The sequence below is a fragment of the Antrostomus carolinensis genome, unplaced genomic scaffold (assembly GCF_000700745.2).
Source record: "Antrostomus carolinensis isolate BGI_N321 unplaced genomic scaffold, ASM70074v2 scaffold12970, whole genome shotgun sequence".
Taxonomy (NCBI): Eukaryota; Metazoa; Chordata; class Aves; order Caprimulgiformes; family Caprimulgidae; genus Antrostomus; species Antrostomus carolinensis.
The window spans coordinates 64,743-83,434 of record NW_010290628.1 but is presented as its reverse complement, the minus strand read 5'-3'; the positions used below and the strand labels follow the sequence as shown (position 1 = coordinate 83,434).

General features: G+C 38.0%; 2 protein-coding genes across 2 annotated transcripts; both read right to left on the bottom strand.

Annotated features, from left to right (window-relative positions):
• Positions 1 to 2,269: 2,269 nt before the first annotated feature.
• Positions 2,270 to 6,454, bottom strand: LOC104529522 (arylacetamide deacetylase-like 4). The gene is made up of 4 exons (XM_010173864.1): positions 6,278 to 6,454; positions 4,118 to 4,334; positions 3,657 to 3,720; positions 2,270 to 3,044 (listed from the first exon to the last, which is right to left on the bottom strand). Exons 1-4 carry the CDS (start codon positions 6,452 to 6,454, stop codon positions 2,270 to 2,272), a joined length of 1,233 nt encoding a protein of 410 aa, XP_010172166.1.
• A 2,247-nt stretch (positions 6,455 to 8,701) lies between these two features.
• LOC104529513 (arylacetamide deacetylase-like 4) lies at positions 8,702 to 13,480 on the bottom strand. Its single transcript, XM_010173853.1, has 4 exons — positions 13,298 to 13,480; positions 12,679 to 12,895; positions 9,812 to 9,875; positions 8,702 to 9,476 (listed from the first exon to the last, which is right to left on the bottom strand). The coding sequence occupies exons 1-4, from the start codon at positions 13,478 to 13,480 to the stop codon at positions 8,702 to 8,704; spliced, it is 1,239 nt and encodes a 412-aa protein (XP_010172155.1).
• Positions 13,481 to 18,692: the final 5,212 nt, after the last annotated feature.

The following is an 18,692-nucleotide window of genomic DNA, read 5'->3' as shown; positions in this document are numbered from 1 at the left end:
CCTCAGGGTGGGCTGCCAGACACCGCGTCGGGCAGGGTGCCGTGAGGGAGACCCTGCGCCTGCCTTCCCCCGGCCGCTGCGAGACCTGACGGGGCACCCAGGCTTCGTGTTGGCGGGGTTCAGCCTGCTCCAGAGCCGCTCGCCTCTGCCCCTCTCCTTTAGCGGCCACTGCGGTTCGGTCCTCACCAGAAAGCTGGCACAGGAGAAGATGGAGCCGTGGCGGTCCCCTGTGAGGCTTCGCGCCTGGGCGAGCGGGGTTGCTTTGGCTCCATGCGCCTGAGCAGGTAGGCCCACGCGTCCCACTCACGTTCTGTCAGGCAAAATGTCTTAGGGAACAAAAAAAAAAAAGGTGCTTCCATCTCAGCGTCACCAAGTCATTGAATCATAGAATGTATTGGGTTGGAAGGGACCCTCAAAGGTCATCTTGTCCAACCACCCTGCAGTGAGCAGGGACAGGTCCTACGGTTTCATACCAGCTTCCTGCCACTTACAGCCTCACAACCCGGACATCATTCCTCTAAGGTTTCCTGTGAGTCTCTGGTTTTATCTGCTTAAGAAGCACCCAACCTTCCATCAGTGTTACAGGAAGGCCCTGAGAATGGCCTGAAAACATCATCTGTGCTTAGCTAAAATGGAAATCAAAGCAATCTCACTTTTTATAAATAATTAATTTAACCTGAATTAGGGAAGCTCAGCTGACAAAGCTTGGACTCTTATGGTTGGCTTCATCCCTATGTAATAGGGAAAACCTGACTGAAACTCAGAGGTCTAACAGAAGTGATTTTACAAAAATTAGTCTCTAAAGTCAGCCTCCAAAAAAGGAAAGCCTTCATTTAAGTCTTAATGCAGCCAGCAGGATTCTGGTATTTACACATACAGCCTTACAAAAATAACACCTAAATCCCATTTCTGACAGAAATCATGGCAGAATAACTCACCATAGCAGATATACTAATCATAGAAGCAAGGACAATTCGAAGCTTTCCAGAATGGTTCACTCCAGGAGGGATGCTGCAATTGGAGTACTCGGATTGAATTGTTCCCATAATTGCTAGTATGAATGAAGCAGTAAAAATGACCAACAGTATCACTGTTAGTATATATAAAAATGCCATTACACTTAATTAAAGGTGAGGTGTCTTTATGCCTATTTTTTTATTTAGCTTTTTCAGGTAACAGTAATCCTTAGAGCAGTCCAAGTTAAAACAGATGTCTCAGGTGCCACACACTTTAAAGTCCTTCTAAATGTTGTGCAACGTGCCAGCACATATCCCATTGGAGAAAAGTCCGAAGAGAATGCATTTAATTACCTGTTTTGCTTGGTGTTAATTGTGAGACTGATAGAGGGCCTGGTATTCTGCATTGGATTGTGAATGATGTGAATGACTGTTGAGAGATAGCAGTTAAGTACTGAAGAAGTTCTAGTTTATGACAGGTTGCTATTTACAAGGAGAGCCAACTAGTACGGAGGTCACATTGTCTCCTATCTAATCTGCAGCCACAACATACTGCTTCCTGTATTGTGGATGTTCTTTAAGTAGTTTGGAATATATAGTTTTAACAAGGACATTTAGAAAAGAAAATGAGAACTAACATAAGGGGGGGAAAAAGCTAACTAATGTGTGCTCTACAAAAGTAAATGCATCAATCTTATTTTGTTGTTAGAGTATTTAAGCACAGGAACAAGTTTTTCAGCATCCTTGTATGTTTGATAGCATAGAAACATACAGCATTTCCTCCGTTGTCATTTAAACCAAGCTGTTAGTAGAGTATCTCTGCTAGAGACATTTGCAGTTTTGACTTTATTTTTTTCAAGTCTAAAATACCAATTACCTAGCCCATAGAAATTTTCTGCAAGTCAGTGACTGGGAAACTTAGTGTATAGCACAGGCACTGCATTATAGCGTTATAATATCAGTACCTTTCTCCTTTGCCAAAACACCGTTAGCCTTCTAGGAAGAATGAAATCATACATCAGAATTGAATAAAATGGGTCTGATTTAATATTTTACTGCATCTTTAATATTTACTGAGAGAGTAGCAATTGTCTAGTCCAAATAGATCATTAAAGTAGGCAGACTGCACATGGAACACTTCAAACAGCACTAAAAGAAACTTTCCTAGCATTCTTGAAATAATCTTTTTCAGTGGTCACACTGGCATAATTGCTTATTAATAAATTGACCTATCTAAACCTCTTATATGGAATTTAGAAGCATAACAGACCACAGAAAATTGGCAGTTCTTGCAGAAGGAAAGAAAATTGTTTCTATAAGCTTTTTAGAAAGTTCACAATATTGTCAAGACCCCTTTTTCCAGATGAAAATGACAACCAGTCACTATTAAATGAATTTATGATTCCATGGAATCCATCCTCGAGGTGGTACCAGGTCACTCGAACACCGTTGTCCTCCAGTCTCTTCTTGTAAAGCAAGCCGTCATCTCGTAGCACATCATACTCACAAGTCAAGATGAAAGACTCAGGCAGCTGCTGAATAATAGCATCTTCGGCTAACAGAGGACACAGGTTGGGCTCACAGAATCTTTTCACTGTCTCATAAACTTCGGTTGTACAGTCGAGTAGCACATGTGGTTTGTAGCCTCTGACCTTAAATTTTTCAGGGATGTTGTCTGGACTCACCCACTTCCTATAATTTAATGTAATATCTATAGGAATGTGGGAGCCCTCCAAGACCTCTTCCAGATTTGATGCATTCCCATTTAGGTACTGTAACACATAGAAAGCGGCACGTTCTCGAAATAAGAGAGGAACTCTCTGATTCTGCTGATAGGATGGTAAATTGAAGTCCAGTGCCTGAAGGCCTGGGTAGATCAAGACCTGAGCACGTAGTTTGGGGAGGTCTGATCTACCTGCAAGGGTCTGACTAACAGCAGCTGCTAGATTGCCCCCAGCACTGTCCCCGCAGACAATTACATTGGCAGGATCCACACCATAGTGCTCGATATCCTTCATAAAGTGTATGGTGGCATTAAGACAGTCTTCATATGCAGCAGGGTATGTGTGTTCAGGAGCTAAACGATACCTAGCACACAGAAAGGAAAAACAAAAGTACAAGAGAGAAATACTAGTTTTAAGTGTTTTGCTGAAAGTACTGGTTCCTTCAACCAGCCATAGCATAATTACCTCTGAATTTTCCCTTTCTCCACATGTTGTCATAAATAAACTGTGGCTAGTTGGACCAGGTAGTACAGATTAACTTGTTAGGTTGTCATCTGTTTAGGATGTTTTTCAGGTCTTTAACAACCCAGGAGTACTCAACTGCCAACTAGATTTTATTGCCAGTTGTTTAGTTGGTTTATGCTTTAGCTTTCCTTGTGTTGGGTACAAATGACAATACTTCTGGTTTATGTCATTGTTACAGTGCAACTATATCCTCATAATCCATGATGTTAGCTTGTCATTCATGTAGTGCTTCTGTAAGCCTCAAACAGAGCTTCCTTGAGTAAGGATTAAGTAGGATACATGGTTTACTATGTTTACTGTAAATTTTTAGTTTAGAATTTGAAAACATTGATTGACAAGTCCCAGAGAAACACTTCGCTGAAAATGGTTGTTGCTACAATCAGGGAAGCTATAAGGTGATATTTACACTATAGGAAATAATCTCTGAAAAACAGCATGAGCAAAGACTCACCCGACAGAAACAACCACTGATTCACTTTCTCTGGCAATAGAGCGGCATAACTTTTCATGGGTCTCTGAAAGGAACATATTTGATGGGGTTTGCATTTGTTTTGTTTTGGTTTTTTGTTACAGTACTAATGTTATCTATGGCATAAGTCAAAGAATTGCAAGAAGAAAATACTCTACTTTTCTCTGCCCCTTCCTCCATAGCTCCTCAGATCTTTTGTATCCCCTCATCATCTTCCCGTTTCAGTATTTATTTACTTTTTTTTCCCCATCATATCTCCTTGTCTTTAAGAAAAATCACATAATGCACAGCAGATGCTTTCTTCTAACAGCAAGACTTAGGAGAGTGCATTTGTGGTTAGATTTGAACTTTGTAACTGCTATAGATCAAGTGACAACTTCACCATTTATGAAGTAGCTACTTCTTTAACTAAATTATAATATTTTTCTGTTTGATAATCTTACCAAGACTTCCAGATACCCATCCTCCTCCATGGAAAAACATAACTCCTTTCCTTTGGCTGGCAGATGGAACCTTAGGCTGATAAATCCTTACAGGCACTTTCTCAAACCACAGGTCCTTGATGAAAAGCTTTGGGTCCACTCCTAGAGTCTTTCTACTCTGCATATACCGGACAAAGCCAACCTGACTGCAGATGCCAATATTTTCCAAAATCTTTCCCTGTTCAAAAGCAAAGAGAATAGGGAGTTCACTGAAGAGATTCTGTATTTTCCAAAGTAAAGGAACTGTATGGGCAGTATACTCATGGTGTCTAAGTCATATATTTTAGGGCAATCATAAAATATTTGAGTAGTTGTACAACTGGACAAATAACAGCAGCATGATGACAGGTCACAGCAACAGCAGTGTTCACCAAAGAACATAATCCCAAAACAATGCAGCATTAACAAAGACTGGTGAAATAGATCCTGTTGCTTTCTCCTTTACCTGACATTGAAAATGAGTTTGGTTTTCACTGGTTATTCTGTACTACCCCTGAGAAGATGTGAAAACATAGTGACAGTTGATAGTTCTGGTGCTGATTTTCATGATACAGACATTTGCTCAAAGTAGAGTTGATTAAGTTGAGAATATATTTGATAATTGCTTTTTGGTTCATCTTGGAAGTCTTCACTGATGTGCACAATGCACTGGCAAGAAGATCCTGAGATACATAGTGGGCCTAAACTTCTGTTCTTTCTGTATGCCATAGTGATATTGATGCCAGGCTCCAGAAGATAAAAAGAATACAAATGAGAGCTACTGGTCCAACATAACTTTGCATAACCTCTGTTTTCAAATACATTATTTAGTCATGCCAAACCACTACTTTGATTCTTACAAAGATTTGGATCAAGCTCTTAATATTCAATATTTTGTTATGAATATTTCTTATTAGCCACATTTGTGTGGATTGTCAGTGGGGTGTCATGACTGTCAGTATATTTACCCATGAAAGACCTTTTCTTCAGTGACTCCAGCTGTTTCTAATGTTCTCCATGCCTGATTTTGAGGCTGAAGGAACTAATACATTTTGCAACATACTGATTTTAATTCTGCATGGAAACTAGTCTTAGTATGTCTGGTTGTATACAAACATGATAAAGTGGTTTATTCTTTTGCTTTTGCTCTTTTCCAAGCAGAAATGGAACAACTACAAAGAATATTCTTACCTTTACATTCCACTTGTTTATGATTTCTTTCATCCTGTGTTGTTTACTTTGCAGCATTCAATTCTGATTGATGCTACTAATGGGCAGTGTACAGATGATAAAAAGAGAACTGGCTTTTCCAGCTGCTCAAGTGGAGTAATCTATTTCTAATTACAACTTGTGTGCAGCCAAAGCATGAGAATATATATCTAGAATTCTTTACTCTGGTCCACTATAATCTAGAATATTTCTGACAGTTAATTTATTTTATTTTATTTTTCCTCCATTTTAAATAGTGTGTCCCCCTGAAGCTGGTAAGAGCTTCAACTCTTGTGGACTGGTTAGCTTCCCACTCTTTTACAGGCCAGTTCACCTGAAGAAGCTGGGCTGGCCAGAACCCCTTGTTCCTGTCAGACAAGCCTGTTTACTAGCTGTAGGAGTTACAAATATGTGTTCAGGGGAGATGGAATTCCTTCAGCTCCTCTTGAGCAACGTTACCTAATTTTGTCACTCATGTGATAAAAACTCCCCCTTCCCAAAACCAGTTCTAATGTTCAGTTTCTAATTTTATAATCAAAATAAATACATAACTCCTCATCCCCAATTCCAGGAAAAGCTTGAAAGCGCGGCTCAAAGAACCTAGAATGGAAATACAAACGATCCAACCTGTATAAGCCTTCTTAATCAAATTATTACTAGGTTAGCACAATTTAGAAGCACAGTCAGACTTTTGAATGCTTGTGTTAGGCAGCAGTTAGGCAGTGCCTAATGTAACAGCTAGGCAGGACTGTAAAAATGCAGTGTACTGTAAAAACACTGGTAAAGGTTTCTTTAGCAAAACCCAGCAGCATGATAGCAATGCCCTGCTCTCCTTTCTGACAATTAACTCCAAGCAGGGTTCTAGCATTGCATTAAGTTTAAAATCTACAGGTTCACTGTTCTTCCCCCAGAAATCACACCAGGTTAACTTACCACCACAGCTCTGCTTATTAAAATAATATGAATGATCCGGAGCTTCACAGGCTGATTCACTCCAGGAGGAATTTCTGAGTTGGAGAAATCAAAATTCATTGCCCCCATGATCAGCAATATAAATCCAGCAACAAGAACTGCTAAGAGTAACACCAGCAGTGTGTATACAACTGCCATTTTGCTGAGCAGCAAAGTGATATGAAATGTCTTTGATTTGACTTTCCCAGATATCTTTGGCTTGTTACTTCCTGATTCTTTGTTCGTCATAATGTTGGTCTAGTAAAAACCTTTCTCCTCCTTTTTACAAGTACATTAGCAGGTAACTTTCCCTCTCCCACTTTCCTTCCCCCCACTTCCTTTATTTCACAGAAAATAAGTTGTTCAAAGTCCTGAATTCATTAAAAGATCTATGCCAGCATCATTTTGGAATTTTTGCAAGAAACCAGTCCTTAGCTGGGAGAACACCGTTATGAATAAACAGCATTAATATTAAATTAATTAGAGGTGGAAAATGGACAAAGGGCATTTGTGTGCTTTGAGTTTCTGACACTATAAAAGATAATTCTGAAGATGTTTCTCTAGGGTTATGCAGCAATAGGAGCCTGCGTGTGATGATTATGACTCTAAAGGACCAAATGACTTGTCACCAGTGTTTTTTGGGAAAAGTGCACATATAAAATGATGTCATTACCTCAATCTCAATTTTTTTAATATTTGTGTTTTCTTCTAAAATAAGGACATGGTTAAAAAACAACACAGGAGGCTGACTTTAGATTAGCTAAATTACCTAAAGATTATCAGGTTACCTCATATCAGGTAAACTTGTGCCACAGGTACAGCATAAAATGACTTAAGGTAATCAGCAATTAAAGAGTTTCCAATCAAACTGCTTTATCTTGTTCTTGCTGTGGAATAGGATTGTGCTAATGTGGTGACACTGTAGTTTAAATGAATTTGAGTCTGCAATTCTTCAAACAACTACAACATCAGAACATTGTTAAAATTACAAATTCCCTGGGAAATGAAAAAGGTAAAAAATCCAGCTTCATTAAGCAGCCACGTTATTTTTTTTTTAAGTTAAATTGTAAGTGATGGGGGGAAGGTACCATGTTATTTTAGTTAGAAAACTTAATAAAAAATGAAATTTCATATTTTTTTCCAGTGAGAAGTTGAGTGTTTTTAATAGGGCACATGATCGTTGTAAAATATTCTGAAGTAAAAGGAAATATTTTGTTAAAAACAGCACAAATCCAGATTAAAAAGAAATAAATAGCCCAACCAGTAATGATTCTGGACTTTCAGTTTTTATTATGTTTCCACAGTTATGTGATCATATACAGCAGTCTTGGACAGTTCAGTTATCTGGTAAATTAATTACCATGCACAGCACAGATTTGGGTAGGTAGAATTAGCAAGCCTGTGGTCTCTGTCTGCCAGGGTTGCATTGTTCCTGTCACCATGAGGTGTTCATTTAGGTTTATCAGTGAGTATGTGTGTAGTAAATGTAACTTACTCTTATAACAGAAATAGTTGAAGTGGTTGTTTTTATTTTTTTAATGTGGAAAGCATCACAAAATTGCCACAGCACTACGCTGATAAGATAATATAATGTTGTGCTTCGCTACCTTCTTACATCTGTGATCTTCAGTTTCAACAACCATAGCTATAACAGGTAGCATAACGGGTAGTCCTGAGCGTAAGATAATCTCAAATTGAAAACAAAGAGTACAAAAAGGAAAAGAAGTGTCACCTCTGCACTCCTCTAGTGTGTACACACTCATTAAAGTTTAGGGATTCCAGTTTAAGAATCAAGGTCTAAAACAAACTCTCATTTCTCAGATTCCAAATAAAATCAAATCCATACTAGTTCCAGTTCAGACAAAAGCCTTGATTTTGCTTTTCTTGAAGAAGTGTAGTCTTTGTGCAGACTAACCCTAGACATTAAAATGCATAGCTGCAGTTTCGCTGTCTGACATAAGACATAACAGAACCTGAGTCATTGCGCTTTACATCTGATACCCTAAACATTTCCTGTCTCTCAAAAGGGCTACAGTAGACTCAGGTTGTTGTCTTCAGCATTTCTGGGCAGTCAAAGAATCTTCAGGAAGAGATGTTCTTGCTGCTTGAATGTGTGCCAGCCATGCAGAGATACCAGAATTGCTAGAGTTGGAGTGAAACAGTATGAACCAGGTGCCTTGCTTTTGCATCTGGATCTTATTGGTGTGTTTTTATAGTGATGTTTTCTAGAATGGTGGTGCTGTAAATAATCTTAACATTTGTTTGAGAGTCGCTGCAGAAGTAGAAATTAGGAAGTATAAAATGAAGTAAAAATCCAAAACATAAATCAAAAGTGTTTACATTCTCTGCTAAGTATGAAGTTGCCACAGATAATGTAAGACTTGCATCTTTGTTCTGAAAAATACTTTATAAACTGTTTATATAATTCACAATACTATCCATTATCTTTTTTGCAGATGAAAAGGAAAAAACCCCATAGCCAAAAAAGGCTAAAATTCCATGGAAACCATTCTCAGAATGATACCAGGTCACTCGAACACCATTGTCCTCTAATCGCTTCTTGTATAACAGTCCATCATCCCTAAGCACATCAAACTCACAGGTTGCAATGTAGGATTCAGGGAGCTGGGAAATAATGGAGTCTTCAGCTAGAAGTGGGGAAAATGTTATTCCTAAAATTTCTTTGATTGCTTCATGGACTTCAGGTTTATACGAAGTGGATTTCTGTGGTACATAGCCTCTGATCTTAAATTCATCAGGAATAATGTCAGCGCTTATCCATTTTTTATACTTGCGTTTCATGCTCTCGGGAACGTGGCAGCTTTGTATGACATCTTCCAAAACTGTCGGTTCTTTATTAAGATAACGAAAACAGAAGTAAATAACTAGCTTCCGAAACAATATGGGGACTGAAGCATTCTGCTGATAGGAAGGCAAATGAAAATCCAGCCCCTGTAGTCCTGGATAAAGTAAGACCTGAGCGCGTACTTTTGGGAGATCTCTTTTATTCAGCAGTATTTGGCAAATAACCGTAGCAAAATTAGCTCCACAGCTGTCACCGCTAATGATGACGAGAGCAGGATCCACATGATACTCTTCTAAATTCCTCATAAAATATAAGGTGGCATTGAGACAGTCAAAATACTGCCCTGGGTATGGGTGTTCAGGAGCCAGGCGATAACTGAAATGTCAAAGATATTCTGGTTATTGTCAAAGTAATTACAAAAATTGAATTTGCATTGTTCATGATTGACTGGTATGATATTTATGTATGCCTTTTTTCCTAAATTTTAAAGATTCTATTTATTTTTAACTAGTTTAGATTGGAAAGGCAAACTAATGGCGTTAAAGCTATTTTAGGATACTTTGCCTATAAGCACATTTCTAAATTAAATGAAAGGCTTAAGTGAAAAATAGGGAGCACTAAAACAGTAAATATTTTCAGCATATTTTTCAGAAATGTTTCAACTGTCAACTGTATTACCATAAATACTTCTATGTCAAAGTAGCACTTACCCAACAGACACAACCACTGAGTTGCATTTTTTGGCAATATAGCAGCATATTCTTTCAAAGGCTCCTAAAGAGAGAGTTTATCAGAAATGATGTTTTAAAAATCAGATGTCCTTTTGAAATGAAACTACAGATCCTTGAACATATACTCTGTGGCAGGCACTGCAACATGAGACCAGTGAGGAACTTCTGCTGTGTAACACTGTCTTTATATGTTAACCTATTTTCTGGTTATTGGTCAGTGGCTGTTAGGGCATAATACAAGCGTGTGAGAATGATAATACTAGAAAAAAATAGCAATCTGTCTAGGCTGGCATCACATCTCTGAGTCTTTCTGGTACTGCTATATAATTTTTGGTGTACAGGAACCAGAACTGTAAGCAGTGTACTATATTTAGATGCACCATGGATTTACTATACAGTGGCATAAAGAAGTTTCCTGTTTTGTCCTTTCCTAATAATAATTCCTAGCATTTTATTTGCTTTTTGACTGCTACTGTGCACCAAGTCAATATTTTCAGGCAATTTTCTACCATAATCCCAAGACCTTCTTCCTGCAAGGGAGTAGTCTGCTTAGAGTCCATTTTTCTATTTATAAAGGTAGGATGATCTGTTCATTTGTTTGACTTCTCTACGTGCCATTTCATCTGTCGTTTTATTGTTTAATCCTTTGCTATCATAAAGACCAGTTTTCCCCAGTTTTTCAGCCATCTTGAAGGATTTAGTATCCTATCAGCTTTCACCATCTTTTTTGGCTTTGAGTATACTGATTAGCACATCTTAAGGAATGTCACAGGAACCTCCCATAACCCAGTTTTTTTTCTGTCTTCTAATCAGTTTTTATCCAAAGGAAGGACCTTCCCTCTTGTGTCACAGGTGTGTAGCCTCTTTAAGAAGCTCTTACAGAAATCAAAGTAGGTTTTATCAACTCAGTCTCCTTCATTCATGTATTTGCTGACTCATTTAAAAAGCTTACATCGATTTGTGAAGCCTGACTTCCATTTGTATGGATTTTAAGGAGTAAGTCATATGTATCTGTCCATTGATTCTGTTCTTCATTGTAGCTTCTGCTAAAGTGCTAATTGCAGACTCCAGGCTTACTAGTAGGTAGATTTCCCAAGTCCTTTTAAAAAATTGTCATGTTATTTGCTTTCCTGTTACCAAGTACCGACAGGAATTCAAATGACAGGTTGCAGACTACAGCCAGGGTATAGGTGTGGGTGTTGCATGAAGCCGTGGCGTGTGAGAGCTCCCTCAGTGTGCTGGTTGTGCAACAGCAGTTGTGTTATCAACAACAACTCTGCAACTTTGTGCTCTGGTTTGGTTTTTTTTCTTCCAGCGGTAGGAATTCACCTTTCCCTTAGATCACAGAGGCTTATCTCTCTCGTCCTCACTGCCACCCAAACTAGCTCTAGAACTAGAAGCATCACAGTTGGTGTCAGCCTAACACTCCACCCAGACCAGCGTGCTCTGCAGTAAAACCAGGGTCGATTGTTTCTGCCGCAGTGCAGAATGGAACCGAGTCGCCTTATTGTTTCTGCGTTATGCTAAACAAAGCTAAGTAGACTCTCACATTTGCAGGTAACTGAAGTCTGCCTAATGGAGACTTACCCTTTGAAACAGTAAAGGATTCAAAACCCACAAACTTCTCTGTCTGACCCTTGGAATGAAATCTAGATCCATGTTAGGTGCCTTGGCTTCCAAAGCACACATAGACTTGATTGCTCAGAAGGAGATCCAGAACAGTTAGGAGGCTGAGCCAGCGGCTACTGAGACTATCAAAGGGTTGTCTCCCTTTCTGAAAAAGAAATAAAGTATTCTGTGCAGTGTTACCACAACGATCAAACTCCCTCAGATTGGTTCTGTTTTTATGCTCATTTATTATTTATATTTTCCTTTGTTTTGATTCCTTGTTTGCATTCATGGGAATATATTTACAGGTTATTTTTTTTTCTAATGTATTTCTTAAATTCTTCCTTGGACCGTGTTATATCTTTTAGACTTCCTTTGATACATGGACTGCAAGTTGAGCAACACTGACTTTTGTAGTGTTTCTACACAAAAGTTGAGTGCTGAGCACAGATGTATATCTTAAATTCTATACTTTGAAGCCCTGTCCAGGCTTACAGAGAACACTTTAGTCCAGTTGAGACCCAAACCTAAAAATTTGTGCTTGAGAAGTAATCCATGCATTCTTCCAAGGAATGAAGCCAGAATGTATTCTTTTTAGCAATAGCATTGCTGTTTTCATGGGTCTGTAATTATTCCAGAAAGTAGCTCTAGGCTGAGTTCTGTATCAGCCTAAAAGGATTTTTAGTTACGTTTCCAGAAAAGATGAAGTTCAGAGGAGAGGGAGGGAAGAGACATGGATGGATTCCAGCCCTTACTCCAGGACTGTTGCTATATCTTGTTTTCAGCTAGCCATTATAAAGTACAAGAACATCCTGTGAACTGAACTTCCCTCCTAGTGACCCAGCATATGTGGTTTGTTTTCATGGTCTCTCTTTCTCTGCCCCAGCAAACTGAGTCTTTCTCAGAACAGCTTCAACAGGAGGAGAAGCAGAGTCCCTCGGCTGTTAGCTGACAGCAGATTGAGGGGTTTCTGGATCACAGTTCTGGATTTAGAAGCCTCAGATCTGCGAAGAGCAGCTTCCATCAACTTCACCTGTAGCCCAAAGGAAGTAGAAATGTGATTACCCTTAACTGTGTGCTAGACTATTAATTCCACGAGGTGCTTTGGAGTTAGTATTGAGATTGCAAAGACTATTGTCATTAGGAAGGACAGGTGAGATATTGACTGACACATGTCTGAAGATAAAAATGTAAAGGTTTGGGTTTGATTTTAAAAATAAAACTTGCTGATTTCTTACTAATGCTCCCAAATGTGCCAGCGCCTCCATGAAAATATAGTATTCCTCTTCTTTTGCCTGTAGGTGGCCATTTAGGCTGATAAATCCTCAACGGTACCTCATCTACTTTGAGATCTTTGATAAGAAGTTTTGACTCTCTCCGTGGTGGTACTCCATCTATCAAAATTCGCAATAAGCTTAAATCACTGCAGATCCCTAGCTTCTCCAAAATCTTTCCCTGTTGAAAAGAAAGAATTCAGAAGAAGAGGAGTAATGTAGGCATGCTTCTGAATAGATAACATTATTATATGTAAATGCAGTTCAATAGGTACAGTATACACAGAGTTATTTTTTTAAATTTTCATGTGAAACAGTTTTCCAAAGTAAAGTGGCTGCAGTTTGGCAGATGCACTGAAAAATCCAAGTAAGCTTTTAAGATTAGTCATATCAGTTTTATGAGTTTATATAACATGATTTGCTTCATAAAACAATGCTTACAGGGTTCAGGGGGGGTTATTGCTTCTTCTTCTTTTCTTTTCTTTTCTTTTTTTTTTTTTTTTTTTTAAGCCATTCTCTTCCAGCTCCCAAATATCCAACCAAAATAAAAGTGAAATCCCCAGTTTTAAGAAAGTTGACTTACCGCGATCATGGTTGTAATCAACAGTGAATGGAAAAAACGAAGCTTTAGAGGTTGGTCAATTCCAGGTGGAAGTTCTGAATTGAAAAAATCATAAAATAACCCCGCCAAAACCAGGGCTGGTATTATAACAGGAGAAATGAAAACCATTCCTATTATTGCTAAAGCTGTATAAACAGATGCCATTTCACTTCAATCCAAGTGAACGCTAAAAAAACCTGTGCTGCCTTAAGCCGCCTTTTCAAGTGTTTCTGAGGTGTCTTCACAGGAGACTGAGCACCAGTTCATAAGCAGACATAAAATGTTTATTAATGTTGCAATACCCTAATTTTCTCCACCCCTCTTTTGCTAATGATACTATTGGCAACACTTCCTTATACTATAAAAAAAGGGGGGGGAGGGGGAGAAGTTTTTACTCTTTACAAAAGGTGGAATTCAAAGTATATGGAATCGATTTTTATCAGGAGTTCTTCACTGACAATGAGAAATTATTATTCAGAGGGGCCCTTATTTGAAGATTGTCTGAGTTTGGTTTGTTGTGAATTCATTATGGATGGACATTGCTGTTGTGGCATTAAATTTTAGTAATTTGGGGCTACTTGCAGTTGTTATCAAGGTATGTACTTCTCTGAGAAGAAAAATAATCAAATCCACATTTTTTTAATGAATTTTGTTTCATAGTGGAACACACAGGCACGTTCATGCTTTAGACAGTGCAACTCTTAACATACATTAAGGTCTCTCCAAATGCACAATGATGTGTTCATAGACTTAAGCCACTATTGTTTCTGGTAAAAGCTTTTCACTAATTAAACTCTCAGAATTTTATGTTCATCATAATTCTTGTTTGTAGTTCAATGTAGAGGCATCATGAATACATGTGTATTGGTGAGGGATGATTAAAGTTGGTGGCAGTTGTTTGGTGAAATAATTTTTCTGGTTTGTATTCTTCTTACTGGAATTAAGTTTTCCACACAATTCTAAAGTTGCAGCTCCCAATCTTTTTCCTGTCCTGGCTTTTAAATTGAAATTCCAGCCTGAAAACTGAATTAATCCTTAGCTTCATTAGCACAGCATTTAAAGCAAAGCAATCATGACAGCTGGTTTGCACAATTTTAGTTTGTGGAGATAATAATGTGTGGGATAAAGCTACATAAGTTTGCACCAATGTTTGTGAAATAGGCAAACTGGCAGCTGTTCACAGTAAAGGCTTTTTGCTGAGCTTGGCTGATTTCAGACCGCTTTTCCCTTCCATGTAACACAAATTTAGCGGTGTAGTTCATACAAATGTCCGACTGTAGCATGTTGAAGCCAAATCCAGATACCTGTGGTCAATGCTCCTTCTGTCCTAAGCTTATCAGCATATATACACAGGGCTTTTTCTGCAGCACAGCAGGGTCATCCTAGTGATATTTTTAGGTATTAGTTCTGTAAATAATTTCTATGTAGTGGGTTATCATAGCACAGCATATGGTTTCTATATTATTTGTTTTGCCATATATTCCAGCAAAACAGCAGAACAACGCAGTTTTAAGTGCTTATTTCTGATGTCTGTGCCATCGATCAAAATATCCTGACATAAATTATCACATGGAGATCAGCTTTGAATATTGTATTCCAGCATTCTTGATGATTTCTTACGTTTGAATCCTCAAAGGAGGAAAATTCTGTGCCTTGAAAAGAACCTATAATCGAGAATAGTAAACTCATAAAGGCAGGTACCACTGCAGCAAAACTTCTAAGAGCAACCAGTGACAATTGAATTAAATACCTGGTATTTGGAATAGATCAGTTCTGATTGTGAAAGCTTCATACCCAAGAGCACGTGTGTGTCGTCTGTCGCTGTGGAAGCTCTTGCTGACACTGTATTGGCAGGAGTCTTTTCTTCACAGCATTCCGTGAGTCAATAATTAAACACCTTTAATCAAAACCAAAACACTGAACAGATACCACCTGTTTTGAAACTTCAATGGATCAGATGGAGTGGAAGGAATATTTCTTTACTGTCTTTTTTATTTAAAAATAAATTTTAAAAGGGACACATTGGAGGTTTTATTTGTTTGTTACTCCCTGGCAGTTGTCTTCAGTAAGAATCTATCATACAGTCATGACAGTCTGAACAAAAAGCTTTCAGATATGCATTATATCCCTTCTGTTGTTAAAGAAATGTTGGTTAGTAATGTTTCAGAATAAAATCTTAATATTTTACTCTTAATCTCTTAATATCTTAATATATTACTCTTAGAACGTACTCTAACTGCATGCCATGTCAGCACCTCAGTCCTTTCTCCCTGTCCTGTTACCACAGTTTCCATGTTTTTCCAGAGTGAAGCAAATCCCCTTGTCTTAGAGCTACTCAGTCCTTCAGGGGATGCTCATATTCCCAACTGTTTCTTTATACTTGGTGCCATATATTCCAAAAAGCTCATGTGACTCAAATAGTCCTGTTGCTGCATGTCACTTTTCTACTGTTGCGTGTTCAGAGATGCTTCAGATATTTCCAATCTGGTCAACCATTCCTGTGCCTGCAGGTGTATGAGTAGAAATATCTGTGATCACTGTCAGTCTCTCATGTTTCTAACAGTCAGTGGTTTTTTCTGTGGGGTTTTTTTTTCCCCCAATTTTTTTAAGGTGTTAAATTGTCAAAAAAAAATTATTTTTCTGTTTTATTCCCTTTCAATCCACTCCATGAAGTAAGCACCTTACATCATTGCAAACAAAAAGGCTTTTTTCTCTTCTTTCTGGCAGTAGGTAAGATATCCATCTTGGATAAAAAGCTGCTAGTAGTAGCTCTGTGAACTGTAGGTGTTTGCTGATGTCTTTTGCTACATCCATTCTTTTATTCTTTCAGCAAACTCATTGCAAAACCCCGATTTCCACAAAGTCTTTAGGCATCCGTAGATGGGAACAGCCTTGCATTAGCTAAAGAAGATTGAAGAGATTTCACTAAACTGGAGAAAAGTAACCTGGAGTTTGGCATTGTAATGTGTGTTGTGCATATGCCTACAGCTCTTTATTCTTATAAAACAGTCGGCTACTCAGAGCTCACAAAATCAGTAATTTATTAATTGAGTTTAGTGGTGCTGGAGACTGACAGTTTAATATATCAGTTGGTGAGTACAGAAGTGACAGTATTTCAGTGAATTCCTCACATTTTCTAAGCAGTGAGCCTCCATTTATGCAACAAGTTAATCACCTCTAAAATTAATTATTAATTTTTCAGCTTAATTCTAATGGTCATAGTCATGATGGGAAGGCAAAGTATTATAACAATATCTATTCAAAGAAAGATGATCTTTGCTGCTTTTTCCCCACACTTAACCTGTTGGTTTTTGTCAGGCTTATGTAGATGTGGAATCACAGACCTCTTTGTAGATTGAGAAGGCACAAACCTCACCAACTTCAACTGGTTATCAGCATGAGAGACAGGCAGCTTTCAAACCAGCCACGAGTACAGGCAAAGTGTCAGGGTAGTCGCTGCCAATGAGTTATGTAAATGTCATGTGTTACTGTTTTTCTTGTAAGATCTTTCTCTAAAATATTGCAAAACAGTTCATTTCATGTTGCAGGCTGTTTCCTAACACAGTCCACAGTTAGCATAGAGTTAGTTGAGTATTGCAGAGTTACTACATGTAACACAGGAAATACTGCGAGGATTAACCAAAGCATGGTAAAGTAGCAGCTCTAATGACTGAGGTATCGACTCTGTCAAGTCTAGCCAGGCTTAATAACTAACTGGAAGGCATAAAGCTAAGAAAACAAGAACAAATAATGTGTTCCACAGAAGAATTAAAAGCTGAAATAATAGCTTCTGATATGTTCGGGTTTTGGTTGGTTTGTTGTTTTTTTTTTTAATGTACACAAAATGAAACACTCTGGTAAATATAATTTGCCTGGCTTTTGGGTTTGTTGTTTTGGTTTTTAATTTACTCCAGGTAATTTAGTAGAACAATTAGACTCTGTAGTGCAATTTAATTGACTTTGGTTTTACTGAGTAGAACCTGTAAGAGACTCATTGTCCTCCAGTTAATATTTCTTTTCTTGTATTTATGTAAACAAATGACTGAAACCAGCTCCGACCTCTTTATACCTGTAAGCCTCAGTCTTCCGATATGTGAGATGGATTTATTGTGCCCTTTACAATGACAATAAGAAGCTTTAAGAAATTACAGCTTACTACGTGCTCTATGATACTGTTTTTCAAAGGTGCTATGTATCTGCTTGATAGAACTCCTTCATTTAGCCTGCCTCCTACCTACCTTTCGGTGTCCTCCCTTTTTGTTATCTCCATCTCCCCACCCAAATTAGTAGCTACTCCCTTTGCATCTTGCTCTTACTCATGACTGAAAGCCATCTTTCATTTAGTCTGCTGTAAATCTTTATTTTCATGTTTCTTCCTCTAAGTTATTCTTTGAAGTCTGTGCTTTCCAAATGACTCCTGGGTTGAGCATCTGCTAACAGATTCTGCACTGTATAAAAAAAACCCAAACAAATAAAAATGGTGACAAATATTATGTATTGGCATTCAGCAGTGGGAATTCAGATCCTGTGCTGTACAATTCAGAGCAGGTACATTTTTGAAATGGTGACTTGACAGAAGGTTTTTGTTATGTAGCATTTTGAAATTTGGATGAGTTCTTGGATACGAGCGTCTCGGTGGCTTGTGCAGTTCTGTGCCTCAGAATGGATGAACGCTGCTCCACACAAACAGAGCCCAAATAAGCTGCTCTGGAACATCCACCTAGGATTTCAGGACAGAGATCACCACACCAACATGTATTCTTATTAAGCCATAAGTAACTTGGATGTAAATATAAAATCTGGAAGTAGCCTTAATTTGCCGTGGCCAGATTTGTCTGAGACACATTAAATATTTAGGTTAGCAGTTTCTTCACTATCATGAGAGAGTCAGCAAGCAATGAATCATTGAGGTCATAGGCAGTCAGAGAAAGAAGATTGACAGGAATAAAAGCAGACATAGTTTGCAGGATTATACCTATTTCTTTCAGGAGCAGTACGAAGAATGTGCATGATAGGAAGGAGAATAGTGTTAAATGCTTTTAAATAAATAATATTACTTATAAATAATAGAGTTAATAAATGTGGAATGTTTTCTAATTGCCTGCTTATTTTTCAAAATACTTGCTGTTGTATATTGACTTTTAACTAGAGTGGTGCAAAGAGGTAATGTAAAGTTAGCAAAGCAGAAGATAAATGCAGTTATAGACTTCTGTAATAAACCACTGTAACTTGATTGGTTTAGAACAGGTAATCTAATTTTAAAATTGTTATGGTTTACAGCGTGCTCTCTTATTAAACATCCAGCTTTAGTATATGAAGGCATAGCAACAGGTTCAGTAAAAATATTTAAGGCTAAAACACGGATTGACCTTTTGTA